Source organism: Serinus canaria, chromosome 5, assembly GCF_022539315.1.
Source record: "Serinus canaria isolate serCan28SL12 chromosome 5, serCan2020, whole genome shotgun sequence".
NCBI lineage: Eukaryota > Metazoa > Chordata > Aves > Passeriformes > Fringillidae > Serinus > Serinus canaria.
This window is the reverse complement of record NC_066319.1, coordinates 35,904,696-35,920,554: the sequence shown is the minus strand read 5'-3', so window position 1 is coordinate 35,920,554 and position 15,859 is coordinate 35,904,696. Positions and strand designations below refer to the sequence as shown.

The window sequence follows — 15,859 nt, the reverse complement described above, 5'->3', positions numbered from 1 at the left end:
ACAGCAAGTTACCTAAAACAGCAACTCACTTTTGTATTGGTATTTTCCTCATTTAATTCTGCTTTCAGTTTTACTTACTGTGTAGGTGGGGATTCAGAAATTCTATACAGCAGACTTGAAGTATTTCCTGTGTTGACTACATCAAACAGAAGGGAGGGCACCTTGGGGGCTGCTGAGTGTACCAGCCTCCTTGTTATCTTGTTTTCTCAAAAATCCATGCTGTTCTACCATCTTTCAGTTGACTGGAAGAATGCTTTTTTCCAAGCATCATGCAGCAATGATGGACATTTTTCCTCATAATTATAAGATAGAGACTGCTAATTACATTTCACTTTTTTTTTGTAGCATTATCACCTGAAGATTTATTTGCCAGATATTTAGAGCACAAATGAAGAATGGCACAAGGAAAAGAAACTATAATGTTAAGCCTCCAGCCTGACATGTTCCTTTGTCAATATTTTCTCAATGGAAGTCCTTCAGTCTCAGAAACATGGACATAGCCAGAGGAGACCATCTCTGGTGGTAAATGAGATTTTAAGATCAAAGCCAAATTAATGCTTATAAATATTGTGGTCTTTTTTTGAAGGACAGTAAAAAAAAATCTGATGAGATTAAGATCCAGAACTGCATGACAAAAAACATTCACAGCAAAATTATATTTAGTATACAGTGTAAAGCATATTTTCCGTAGATCTGCTAATACACAGGACTTTTGCTTATAGAGACTACTTATAAAAATATCACAAAGGGGAAAAATTAATGTTCTAGGATTCTAATTTTACATGCCTAAATCAGTATACTGGTCTTTCTTTCCAGGTTTGTTCTCATAACAGTTTTTTGAAGCAATCTCCTGAGTACCTGCGATAGGTTTATATGTCTGAATTATTCCCTGGAACAACTTGTCTCACTACACTGCCCAAATCCATAGCTTAAAGACCCTTAGCATCATGCTTGAAGAAGTTGCAGTAACCATGTAATCTCTCCATCTCACAGTAAACTACATGGATTTGGTCTGAACAGGAATTACATAGATAAAGAAGGCTATTTTTTGCCAATGCCCATAAAGATAAAAACATACAATATCTGAGCCCTGTACTCCATCCACCCCCCCTTTACTTAAAGCAAAAATAGAACAAAATCATCAAGATAAAAATATTTGTTGAAAAATTTACTAGAAGGGTAGTTATCAGGCATAGTCTTGGATACTGCATGTATCTTTAGTAAATTCTATCCAGATGTAGATCCCATGCCACAAATTTGGCATTGTCAACAGCTCAGAATTAAAAGGGGAATTTTCTATAAATCTGTCAAATTTATATATTAGAGCTGCATTTGTTAAGGAAAATAGTGACTACACAAGCTGAATTGTCCTTCTAATCTCAGGAAATTATTAGAAACTGTAAAACCATATATAAATCAAACCCTTTCCAAGGCCCTAAAGGCCTTTATTTTTTCTGAATAATGAGCTTCATTCCTTTGTCTCTTAAAAATGTGTTTATTTACATTAATAAAATTTACAATCCTATGCATTAAAGCATCTTACTTGATCATTTTCCAAGCAGCCTCTGAATTGTGTGCTTCATATGAATTTCATTTAATGCCAGTATTATCATGCTTTTATTGCTTTTATCTCAAAAAAATATTAAATTTTTTATTTGTATGGCCATCAATTGGAATGCCGTAGGTTTTTTTTTTTCCTTTACACATAGTAATGCTTCCTTTAAAGATCCAAACACTAAAAAAAAAGATGGGTAACAGTAGATACAATTGCCCCTACATTGTATTTTATTTATTTTTTATGTTATCAGCTGAAGCCAGTATCATTATAACTCATAAAAAGCTTGAGTACCTGAAGGTTAGAAACTGCAGAGCAATTTCTGTGGAGCTATTCAAGCAACAGGGCAGAAATTTGATATCAATTTTGTGTCCCTGCTATTGCTAGCCATTAAATTTATCAAATATTATTTATGTTTTAATCGGGGTGGATAAAACAATAATGTCAGCATATTTCATGTCATAGTACCATGTAAGCCTATCTGGCAACATGTGTTTTCCCTACTGAGAAATAATCTTTTCTTCCTCAGTCAGTCCTTCTCTCTATAGCAGGGATGTTTTTTACAGCAGTTGCAATCAGATCCAGATGGAACATTTCCTGTTTCTTAGGATCTGAATATGCAGCTTCTTTATGTCTTGAAATTACCATGTCCTTGTCATAAAATAATAATTCCCCACTGAGTCGCAAACCTGGGTACAAAGGCAAGAGTAGATTTCCTTCAGCCCTGCCAGAATTTTACCAGCAAGGGCAAAGCAGAAACTGAATCTGAAAGAGCCAGGTATGTACGCACGAGGAAGAGGGGGTGTGAAAGATGGGCCTGGGCATCTCTGAGCATTGATTTCTGGACCATCCCCTTCGTTGTGCCAAAGAAAAATATATAACCCAACATGGAGCAGAGAAGTATTCACATTCTCTTTGAACTTGAGTGATATGAAACTCAGGACATGTCTAGGGGACTTCTGACTTCCTCTGTAACACAGGTCACAGAATTCACGTCACTGACCTAGAGGTCTCTTTCTTTAAATGCACCTAACAATTACAAAAGTATTTTATCTTAAATTTAGGACTGAAATGATAAGTCTTTGGCATCCTATCTATTAGCCATTAATTACCCTACCAAAAATGTCCTTCATCTTTAAGTTTAAAAAAGTAGGCCAGTAGTGTCCTTCTGACTAAGTTAATTTAGTAATGATAAATTCAAAGGAAAAGGCATTTTAGTTAAATGAACCAACTTCACAAACCATTTACAGGTATGTAAATTTGGCACACGGTCAGAGTAAACAGTGTACGATTCTTGCATCACTGTTTCTCAGAAAAAAATGCATGACTGTTTAAAGGCATAATGCAGAATTGCCACTCAAATAAAGACCATCGTCTTGCTATAGGGGAATGTTGACCTAAGCTGGAAAGTTTTGGAAACATTTTGTAAGCTTCACATTTGTGTATGCAGAAAGGAAATGTCTAAACTTTCACTGAAGAAATCACAGCAGACTGAAATTAACTTTTGAATTGGCTGTAAACCTTAAATATCCAAGTGACCAGATGATGACTAGCTTTGGAACAGATGCACCTCTGTAAGTCTTTCAAATCCTTTCTGAAAAATATTTCAATCAAGAGGAAACATTGCTAGAAAATATTGCCACTAGTATGACATTTCTGAAAGTTGACCTTAATTTGTACTAATTTGGTTCAAAATAACAGGTATCAGCTAAATTTTTTTTTTACAAATTAAAACCAATTTAGCAAAATATCTAGAAGTAAGTCATCCTTAAAACTGTCATCCTACCAATTTTAAATGTGCAAGAGGGATGAGGTGCTTGGAACACAGACAAAACCCTTCAAATTGGATTTAGTTACTGTACCTCCTTAGTCTCTTCAGAAAATGCTTGCAGAATATCAGTCTGCCTGGTGTAGTTTCCATTGGCGTCCTGTAGTCCTTGCAGAATACGTTCTCTCAGAACCAGGACAGAAACACGTAGCTGGTGCCAGAGCAGTTGCACTGTGTGGATATCGACTATCACATTGACAGAGTAAGACAGAAGCTTCAGGGAAAACTCAGTCTCTAGTAGAGCATGAATTTGTTCAACATGATCAGATATATCTTCACAAATATCCTGCAATGGAAAAATAAAGTAGATATTTAGCTACGGGCATGGTCTTTTCATGGATCAGATCTACTTTTCATGTACTTTTACTTAAATGCAGAATAGATTTTTTCATAGAGGAAATAAACTGTAATTATTACATCCAGACTTTTTTTTTCTTTTTTTTTTAATTCATGGCAATGCTACAGCAACTGTACCAGCAGCTGTCCTGTTTGGCAGTGCTGCTCAGTAAGTGCAGAGACAGCACACAATAAAGAAGGATGGCACAACAAGATCACATGGATCACAAGCAGAAAACTAACACCATAAAGTGACATCCTAGAAGACAGCAATAGCAATGAAAGTGATGAGATTGCCAGGAGCTATCTCCCTCTCTGCTACACACACACACACACACCCACTAGTGAAAATGCAAAGAACCTGGTCTGTGCCATGATCAAAAAAAAATTCATTTGGACAGAATTTAAATCTAACCTCTAAAACCAAGAAGGACAAAAGTCTGGGACAGACTTAATGGGAAAAAGCTACTTCTGCTACCCATTGCTGTCTGTGGTGGTGACAGGGCACTGACTTTTGGTCTAGGCACCAAACTGAACAGGAGATGGGTGGAAAAGGAGAAAGAGGGGAAACGGGGAAGCTGGAAAGAGCTATGTTGAGAAAGAAGGAAGAAAATATGGGTTACCAGGTTACAAAGCTAAACTTTGTATAGGATGGTGTCCTCCAAATTTAAAATGAATGTTACAGAATATTAAGATTGTGTTGCATACAGAGAAAAATAATTCCAATCTACTCTTCGTTCTCTTTGTGTAAGGACAAATCACAATGCTAAAGAACATTTAGGCATATGCTATTGAGCCAACAACACTCTATATAACACTTCTGTTTGAAAACTATGTGGAAAAAGCATGTTATATACAAGGAAATGTGACAAAAACACTGAAAAAAATTGGCACTGGACCCTAGAAGTTTTTATCCAATGTCTCTGGCAGTGACTTAAGGTGACTAAGATTAAGGTGACTTAATAAAATATTTAAATCCAAGAGCTACTTATTAAAAAAATTAATTTAATTCAAACCTTCTGAAGTCTCCTTTATATGTGTATATATAAATAAAAGTTAAAATAATCATAATTTTGCATTTCAAATTTGCTATTGAAACAACTCTATCAGACAATTACAATGACACCTTATGTCGCTGATGATTAGGCATTTTATACAGCAGTAGCATAACAGGAAAATCAGAAAGCCTGATTATTTCTAAATTAATAATATAGTACAGTACTTTCTTTAAGTTCAGATTTGGCATCTTCAATATTAAAGTAAAGGCAAAGTATTTCATATGTAATTGCATGTATGCAAGAAATTAAACCAAAATCAAATCTCTAGATAATATTAAATAATTTTGTTCAACAGATAGTACAATATTAGCTGTTATCAGGTTCCATTGGTAGGGCTCATTTTAATAAAGCACTGGCAGTTACATCAAGTCTTCTGCTGTAGTTCTCAGAAATGGCAGATGAGCACAAAACTTTGGGGTTTCAATGAGCTGATCACTGGAGATGCATTGAGAGAAAGGCAGTATCTCTTACCCTTCTCTTACAGCAAGGGACTGTACCCTCAGTCCCTTGCTGTAACAATCAGCATCTCTGTTTGCAAGTACAACACAGACAGCCTCACCTGCCAACATGCAGTGCTACAAGTGCTCAGGGCTTCCAATACCCACACACTTCCAGGTGAGTAAATGCACACTCCTGTTACCAGATTAGTGTGCACATCTATGCTACAGACATGCAGACAGAGCTAAAACTCTCTGAGCTTTGGAAAAAGATCATATTATCCATTTAGCCAACTATAACTGATACACAACTCAAAAGCACAGCTGTAATTCTATGTTGCTTCAAATGTTTAAAGAATATTTCTAATTAATTACTTTAACTCAATTTGCATTTACTTCTTCAAGATTGTTAATGGTTTTTTCCTCTTGGCTATAAGTTTCATTTTCATTTCAATGATTAAAAAATAGATTGTGTCCAGTAAGAGTAATTTTGTAAATTAGATACAGTCTACAGAAAAGTACTTAATACACCTCCATTTAGACTATTTATGTGAACGAGCTTAAGGATGTGCTAGACTCCAAAACAAGTTTTTAATTTTTTCAAGCTTCACACATACAGTTACAAGCTGAATTCAACTACCACATGAATTCTCAAAGTGGTTGAAAACATAAGGCCATAAGAAGAACTAACAATGAATAAGTGTCTTCTGACAGTTGTTTGATAACGTACTGAAAATACTGGCTAATGCATCTAGATAATATTCTAAATCAAAATTCAGACCCACACTTCAAATAAATTTTCTCTTGATGTCCCATTATGCTAGCTACAAAAGCATCTCTGGCCTCTGAAGCAGACAAACTTTCCACGACAAACCAACTTTGGACTGAAATGCAAATCCCAGCACCACTTGAGGTTTGAAAGAAGTAGATTTTCAACATATGCTGTTAATTTTTGCATGGCTTGCTAGAAGTTGCTCGTTTTTCCTCAAAAAGCAAAATCTACTTTCTTCCAGATCACTGTGGCACAAAGCAACAGCCAAATGCTTTATGTACTAACTAGGAATTAACAGCTCCTTACAGCTTCAGTAACATGGAGAGGACCTAAGCCCGAATTTGGTCACATCCCAAATCACATTCTCTGGTCTTATCATATAAGACTACCATGTCAGTAAAAGACAAAGCACCAGCTCTTAAAGGATTTAGGTTATAGACAGTATGGGTGGCTTACATAAAGCTTGTAAAAAAAGAATTTGGGGCCCTACTGATACCCCTTTCCTTGATTTTAGCTGTCACATGATGGTGTGAAGGTGAAGGCTGTGCCAATGACAGAATAACTGTGTAAAAGTTAATGCTAGCCTTCAGAAGAAAATAATTACAAAGAAATGCTAACTTCTGCCATGTAAGTTAATGCTGATTAGTGTTCAGCAGAACAGCATTATTAAATCTGCATCCTATTTACTTGCATCTTTTCTCTACACTTGACTGGCACAAATCAAGCATATCGAGAGGAAAAAATGCAATGTCAAATCCAGTTGACATTTTCTAGTTACACTTTTTCTTTTTACTGTACCTGATATATAGATTTACATATAATTGAGTAAAATTAAATAATTACAAATAACACAGCTTTGAATTTAATAATTTTCTGTAATAATTCACACAGTTCAAATAGTGCACAAAAAAGTTATGTAAAATTACGGTAAGTTCATGATTTTATTGAGGCTCAGTATCAAGGCCTGGTTCAACGTGGTTTCATTCTACTCATTCTTCCTAACTCCTTGCAGGTGACAGCATTAGATAGAGCAAAACCAGCAGAACACTGCTTTGTGCCTTTCTGCACTTTGTATTTAAAAATAAAGAACAGCAGTGTCACGAGATAGTAACTAAATGCTGCCATGAGTGCCAGTTGCTCTTACCAGAAGTGGCAGATAGATAATATAAATCATGCACTTTTAAGTAATAATCTATTGGCATCTGTTTGGAAATAAGCATAGTTCCATGTCAACAGGAATAATATAAAGCCTATACATATATAGACAAAATCTTCCCCATTTTAATAGTATATAGTTTCATATCATGATAATGGAATTTTTAGATAATATAATTAGATTTTTAGAAAGCACCACTGCCTAAACAATTTTTATAATCATTAATCTCATATGTCAGCTAGGCTTTTTTATTTTTACACTGTTTCATAGCAATACCAAGGTAAAGATTTTATCATCCTCTCATGGGCTTTCCTGTAGTACTGACTGTGGAATTTCTAAGGCTACAGGGCTTGTACCCCATTTGGCTGCCAACTGCCCACTTCACTCAGTCTTCCAGACAGCTGATCTTGTAATTTGCAGCTGCTGAATCCTTCAGCCTCCTCATAGCCCTCCATGTCAACTAAAATAACCTGAATTGCAAACACTGCAGTAGATGAAGAAAAAGAGTATAAACAAGAGTCAAGAGTCAATGAAAACCACTTTGATGTTGACCTTTAAAAGTATTTTCTCTCTGGTCCCTAAGAAATTGTATTAAGATGTATAAGAAACTACTGAAAGATGAAAGGTTGGACTATGTTGCTTTAGAGTTGGTATCAGTGACAGAGAAGCTATATTGGAGATTTTTTTCCTTCATCTTGCAGTAAAACCTCAGCAGGAAAAACAGACTGGTACTGCATCTCACAACTGCTGCACATGTAAATATAATCTATGATTTAAGAAAATGTCTAATTGGTCTTTAAGTGCTTTTTAATTCTTCAGAAGACAAATATTCCAATCAGAATGTACAAATTCTTCTCTTCAGAAAAAAAAAAAAAGTTGAACAAATGACACAGAATTTTTAGATTTGTTACTTGAATTGGACTTGAAAGTTATAAATTAACTCTCTGCATGCCCTTATATGCTTATGCATATATTAGAAAGGAAAAGAGAGAGATTTTTATTTCTGAACATCTTTTAGAATGATATTTTTCCTTTAAAATGCACTCTGACTTCTCAAAGAAATACTTTCTCATTTTTCTCATCCATACCTGCTGTACATTGTGTTACAATAAAAATAAAATTGTTCTCTTTTATTATATAATTTTTTGCAGCTATTTTTAGGTAAACAAGTCAAAGAAAATAACCATACACGAAAAATCCAGACTTTGACTAAGCAAAATCAACTGCAGGGGAAAGGCCTGGACTGACTTTGAGTTACCAGCCTGTCCAAGAGCCCCTGAAGTGCTGGAGTGCACCTTGTATGGCTGTGGCACTCAGTGACTAAAGGAAATGAATGCATTACACTGGGTGAAGAATGCAAAGGAAAGCAGCGACCAGGAGGGCTCTGAGACCACTGACCCTTGCCTTCTGCTGACACCTTGGAAATACCTTGGTCCCCAAAGTTTTTCTGCTCCCCCCTCATGATACCACACATGCTACTGAGTTTCTTTTCCTGGCCCGCCATAATTTTCTGCACATTATTCTCTTTTCCCACTTGGCTTTTATTTTTATTAATTTACTCTCATTATTTTAAGTGAGGAACATTTAAATTATTGCAAAATTCCAGAAAGGGGAATCTAAGATGATCCACTTTCTATTGAACAAATATTGCAATTGAAAAATTCTCAAAAAAGTTTTGAAAATAAATATTTGGTTTGTGAACCCTAAGTAGGCATGATTCAACTGTGCTTTGTTATCTCAGGAATTGGTGAGTTACATTCTTATATCCCTGTACTTAGAAATAATGTGAAAAAGATGTCATATCATCAGTTCTTTGACAGAGCTGCTGAAATAGTAGTGGTTTCTATGTAACTGTTACAGAGTGTCTCTGTGATAATGTATTAGTTGTTTATGTGTTTTGTTAGTTTATTTGTTGTGTAAGTACATTGGTTGACTATTTTTCTGCAAGGAAAATGAGCAAGAAGAATGGAAGAAAGATGTGATATCACTGGCCAAGCACTTCAGGCTGAGGAAAAATGCCTGAAATGTTAATGGTGAAACTCCTGTGCTGGGATTCCAGCAATCTGCATTTGTTTTGCCATATGGACCATTGCTAGGGCCAAAGGATCAAACATACTGGGAACATGCAAAAGGATCCTTTTGTCCAGAAACAGGGCAGTTGCTGCTGGAAGTTATTCCAGATCACTTGCCAGGACCAGCTGCACTGTCTTACAAACCTAGGCCAGCCTGCACTTTTCCTGCAGGAGGGAATGGCTGCAGGGAAGAGAGGCTGCTATCAAATGCTTATTTCTCCTACTAAATTTAATCAGTAATTTAATGGAAAAAGACTTTCTGAAGACAGTGTTCACCACAGGCCAGATTCTTAATTACAAGGAAGTATTTGGATCACCCAGGAATCTTCAAATAGCTGAAGCACAAAATCACTCTTAAGGCCAGCAGTGAAACTGGAGAGTCACAGGAAAAGTTATGGCAATAAAATGAGGCACATCAGAACTGTATGGAAAGAGAATTGTGCAGACAGGTCTGGGCCAGCCACTTCTGAGATATTCCTGACAATGGTAACACTCAGACATGAATTACCTTTGTGAGAGAAACTGCAATTCCAAGGTGAATGTAGCAAAAAAATTGTTGTGGGAAGTGATGTAACCTCTGCAACTAAATATTGTTTTCACATTCCTGAACTTCCACTGGTTCTACTCTGCAATGTGCCCACAGTGTTTGGAGAATTTTCCTATTAAAGTTATCACTGAATAACAGTCCTTCTATGCATAACTGTACAAATTTTCATTTATTTCAGTTGTGATAAAGCAAACTGATTTTTACCAAGGCCTAACTTTGAAATTTTTAAATAATTAAAACTTGATATCAAATGTCATATTTATGCTGAATTAAGTCTGGTTTTGCACTACACTCTAGAAGGCATCATTGCAGGGGTACTCTAGAACAGTTCTTCACACAAGAAGATAAATAGTGCTGAACGGTGCAATAGAGTAGCAGGTTTTGTCTCCAGCTACTTCTGACAAAAAAGGAAAAATACCAAACTTCTATGAAAACCTAGTAAACCAAGTGGTAGTAGAGACAAGTTGGGAAAAAAAATACATTCTTCAAATGCCAGTTCATTGGATAATAGTAATTATATATATATCTATTTCTAAATTACACTGATCATTTAAGACTGCAAAGAAATAAGAAAAAAAAGTTAGCTTTACACAAAGCACACTCATCATGAGTTATATATACATATCTCTAAATGGAATATCTATTCATATTTATTAAATGGAAGAGAGATTTATTAAAACATCCTTCAAATACCTTGTCATCCTCTTCACATAACTCTACTTTTTCTACCATAATAGAAGAATGTAGGATATATTTTCCAACTCTCTGGATAGCTGCCTTTGATTCTTACTGTTTTTACTCTCTTTACTCAGCACTTTCTTGCTTTCTGTATACCATATCTACTAAGTGTAATTTAAAAGCATTTCTAACTCTTTTTAATTATAAACACACAGAAATAAAAATTGAGGATGCAAATGGAAGTGTATTTTCCTCAGAGTGAACATTTAAACTCTGCTGTAGCTAAGCCAACCAGCTGCTGGTAGCCTGGCCAGGACGAGGCAGATTTCGACCTCAAACTGTTGAGAACACTTTCCTGGCTGTGAGGAAACCCCAACTACCATTCCAGCCAATACAGACAAAAACTTAATGCTATAAAAAATCATGTCAGCTATATGAAGAATCAGAAAGAAGACCACTCCTATAATTTGATCATAATTTCTATCATTTTATCTACAATATGAAGTAGCTAGCAGAATTCAATGCTAGTGCACAAATTGTTCAATAATTTTCCAACAAAACTGGTTATCCTTTTGAAAATAGTGAGCTTCAAACATCTATGCTAGCAAATTATTAACCCTGACAGTTCAGCTTTGAATGTGTCCCACTCTTGTTCTCTCATAATTTTCAGTTTGAAGATTTGGAATTACTCTTGCCATAGACTAAGAAAATTTCAATAATTGCTTAAGCTTTCTGCAGGGCCGTAGGTTCTTTATTGTCTGAGTTCTATTTTCTGGTCATAGAATCAAAATAGGTGCTTCTATCTTATTTTTTCAGTTTATAGATTTCTTTAGAATGACTCAGGTTTTTATTAAATTCAATAGATTTAATTAGGGTCTTTGAAAACAGCTGCTCTCAAGAGAAGACTTTAGGTAAAAGAGAAAAAATATTGGAAAAAAGTCTTGTTCTTGAAATAATGAAGTTTTGAATTACAAACAAAATGTGTCCTTACATAAATAGCACAAAGTACTTTGCACAACATGGAACTGCTGAATGAAAGGAACTTCAAGTTCACACACGAGAAAAACTCAGGCCTTCTGCAGAGGCATGCAGAATACAACAGAAAAATTTAAATCAAAATATTTTGACTTGCTTAAGCCAAAGAATACTAACTCCATTCACTCTCTTTGACTGACGCTTAGTGACTATAACACAATTTAATAAACGATGGTGAGACTCCACTCTCATCTCAAATGAGATATGAAGAGTCAGAAGTGAAGAACTACCATCTGTGCCAGGTCTCCTATAATGAAAATTGATAGCATGATAGGAAGTTTTCAAGATAAGTGGCTGTTTATATCACTGCAGCTAAGCCTCCAAGAGCTTCTGTGACATGTCTTTGAAGTTATTTTCCATCAGTCATTATTTAGGACAGCAACAGGGACACAATCTCTCTTGGTCTTTATTACCAGACTTCACTTTATTGGCACAGTGGTCCACTTTTATGTTGTTCAATGAATCACAGAATCATTTTGACTGGAAAAGACCAAAAGCTAGTATTTAATAATGCAATCTTATGGGAATTACTGAGATTTTTTTTTTTGCTTGGTTTAGAAACATGGAAAAGAAGTCTTGGAGTCTATTTTGCATGCTGCTTGATTTTTGTGACCTTCCTGCCCTCTCTGCTGAATGACAAATATTGAAGTCAGTTGGAAAGCCACTGAAGATCTCCCAATGAGTTAGTAACAATTACAAAGCACTCAGAGCATCTGGAGGCACTTCCTGAACCACTCTGAAACAGCTACCACCTACCCAGCATAGCAGGAGGATTCTTCCATTCTGGATATCACTTACCATATTGTAAGAGTCAGGGGCAGAATGTATAAAGCTCTGCCAGAAATAAATAAATAAATAAGATAATCTCCACATACAACATTAAAAAACATTCATACACAAAAAACCCCAAAAACAATAAAAAAACCAAGCAATTAAACAAACAAACAAAAAAACCATCTAAATTTGCTATTTTGAGGAAAAACTATTCAAATGACTGGAAGAAAGCTATTTTACCTACTTAATGTCTTAAGTGAATGAAGAAATAAAGAAATTGATTTTAGGAAAAAAAGATATGTCTTAAAGACATCTAAAATGTACAAGACTTTTTTTTCTAATTTCAATTCTGTAATTGCATATGAAGTTTATTTATTTAATTATGGAGAAAACTCTTTGGGCAGACTAATCAAGTCCCTCATCACAGAATCAGAGAATGGTTTGGGTTGAAAGGTACCATAAAGATCATTTCATTCCAACCCTGCTGCCTCAGGCAGGGACACCTCCCACTAGCCCTGGCTGCTCAGAGCCCCATCCAACCCGGCCTTGAACCCTTCCAGGGATGGGGCTGCCACAGACTCTCTGGGCAACCTGTGCCAGAGCCCCACCACCTCCCCAATAATATCTCTTCCTAATATCTAACCTAAACCCATTCTCCTCCAATTTGAAGCCATTTCCCCTTGTCTTGTCACTACAGTTCCTGATGATCATGATTTGTGTGATTTCTGATTAGATGATACATTAAAAATTGTTCCTCATTAGTCTCCGATATGTTTAACATGTCACAGAAAATGTTCCTGTCATTTTTGACCTGAAATGCAATAAAGAAAAAACTACACCCCCTCCATACCCCCACCAAGTTCACACTCATAAAAGGAAAACTAGGGTAGGGGGTTTTGCAAGCTTTTTTAGAAGAAATATCATGGAGATTAAACTGGAAATCTGTACTTATGGGACTGGCATGACATTCAAAGCTATCTGAACCACTCAAACCACATGCTTACATGGGACTTTACAAACAAAAGCAACTAACTAATATTAGCTAGTATTTCATGCTCTCTGATTATTTCCAAATCTCACTGTCATCCTACATGGCTATAATATTAATACAGATGTATATTCAAAATTTTGTGTACAGTGTCTTTTAAAAAATTATGTCCATAGTATCCTCAAATTTTTGATTTAGATGTAGGAAAGTGTGCTGTATATGAATGATCAAAACCTCAGTTTTTGCACCATATTTGCAGAAAATTGGTCAGAAATTCTCCTAAGATAATACAGTAAAATTGCCATATCTGCAACATAAAGCACTTCTTTACAAAAAAATTGTCTCTAAGGAAACTAAAATTCTCTGTCAATAATAGTTGTTTGTTCTAGCTGCTTATAAATATAAGCATGATAGACATTAGCATTTTAATACTAGAATTGGGTCTAAATATTTAAATTAGACATAATATTTTAGTTAGAACTATTAAAATACACGCTACTTGTAATTCAGAAACATGTTACAACGCTGTAGAGCACATTCCAAAAACCAGTTCCTACAAGGCATGTTCCAGTGTGACAGTCTGAGAATACAGCTTGTGCTCTGTTAGGATAATTCTAACGGTGCTGATTTTTTGCTTTACAAGAGAATTTTCTGGTGTAAAGCACTAACAAACTTAATGGTTGTTAAGATGTTGCTGCTTGAGAAAGTACTTGTGCACTACACAGGAGGACTGGAGTGCTTTGAAAGAAGGAGGAAATGAGCAATGTTTATCTAAATATTTATTCATTTTTATGTATACATATATACATATATATATATATATATATATATATATGAAAAAAATTTATTACAGGTTGCTAACTGGAATACTGGAATAGAATCCTTGATTTATAAAGCATTTCATAGTCAGTGTCCTTTCCATCTTTAGGAAAGCCTGTGAGATAAACTGTTTCTTATGCTGACAGTAAACAGTTTTATCCCTGAACAGGCTTCTTTATGTGCCATTTTATTTTCAAGCTAAAGAGATAAGTTATAAATTATCTTTGTCTAGACTGTAGCTTTCAGTGATGAGTGTAACTCTTGCCACTGTGCAGGCTCAATGAGAAAGAGAATGGTTGTTTCCATGCCTGGGCTTGTAAAGCAACCCTTTGAAATTCAATAGTCAAACTTGTCTGTGCAGAAGTTAATGAACCTAGTGGCTTCAAACTTCTAATGTGTGTTTGTGCCTTTATATCATGTGTAAAAATTTATATCTCCTGCAAAAGTAGCCATCATCAATTTAGCCTTGAATTGAATCCTGAATTTAGACAAAGGCAAATCTTCCTGTGATAATAAGATGCACAATAAATGGCACTGGATCCCTGAATTGTGGTCAGGGAATAGAAAAGGTAAGTGGCACATAAATTGCAAGTATTCATATTTCCATATTCTACTTGTAACAACTGGGCTGGCTCAGCAGAGCCCAAGCTGGGTCACAAGATTTCCTCTGAGCTGAAGGGGCTGGATGTGAGCCTGGAAATACAGTAACCCCTGCTCGCACTGCTCCAGCCAACAGCCCTGCCAGAGCCTGCTCACCCTGCCCAGCTGCACAGGTCATAGAAAACACCCATGGACACTGAGGGACTGTCTAATTCTGGTAGGTTTTACTGTACAGTAATCTTTATGGTTTTACGGTGCAACAATCTTGAAAAGAACATTTTGAATTTTCAACACATTTCAAAAATACAATATATTTCTGTGCAGGTGATGTTCTATCAACACATGAAATCCATAAGGCTATAGAAAAACAAAAAAATATTTTCCTTTTCTTGATAAACCATAGTCAGATCAGCCAATATTGGCAAGTTTGAGTAAAACGAAAGGAGCATTGATATTCTGAAACAATCTTTTTTATTTCTCTTAAAGCTCCTAAATATTGAGGCCTTTTCACAGACCTCATCAAGAATTTTGTGAGACACTGAGTCACCCTGAGCTAATGGGAATCTTAGTCAGCTGAGAAATTCTTGAAATAGTATTGATAACAGCAAGTCTGTCAAACCTAATGTATTTATATATCCCCTCTACAGCCATTCTCTTAAAATTCTACCACTGACTATAATTCAGTATCCTGCCCAATATTATTCAAAAATGTCCTACATTAATCAAATATTAATATGTTACATAGAACATTGTGATTCCTCTCAGCCATTACTATAAATTAACTGCCAGCAAGAAGAGGTACTAAAACCCAAAGCAACTGTTTAGCTCCTTTAATAAGGGGTCAAGGGAGGCCACAGTCCTTAACCGAGGTGAATCACTGTCCAAGACTGAAGCATGAACATTACAATTGCTCATTGTAATGACCCTTTCCCAAAACATTCATCCTACCATCCCTTGAATTTCAAAGTATGAAGAATTTCCAAAATTTACCATTACTGTTTATATTTCATTATGTTTTTTACAATGTCAGATGGAAACAGGATCATCAAAATAATTCATAAATTTCAGCTGAATGTGTTTATAATTTATGAAAATAATTTTTCAGACTCAAAATGAAATTCAGGTAATAATCAGAATTGAACTTGACTCTACACTTTCTGATTTTGTGCCTGAGGTAAGCATAGTGAAAAATAGTAAACCAGGA

General features: G+C 35.4%; 1 protein-coding gene across 1 annotated transcript in view; it reads right to left on the bottom strand.

Annotated features, from left to right (window-relative positions):
- AKAP6 (A-kinase anchoring protein 6) overlaps positions 1-15,859 on the bottom strand; it is a 211,338-nt gene that overhangs the window by 175,598 nt on the left and 19,881 nt on the right. Inside the window, exon 2 of the mRNA XM_050975869.1 lies at positions 3,418-3,669. Within this exon, the coding sequence (XP_050831826.1) occupies positions 3,418-3,669 (252 nt within the window). The remainder of the gene's footprint in view (positions 1-3,417; positions 3,670-15,859) is intronic.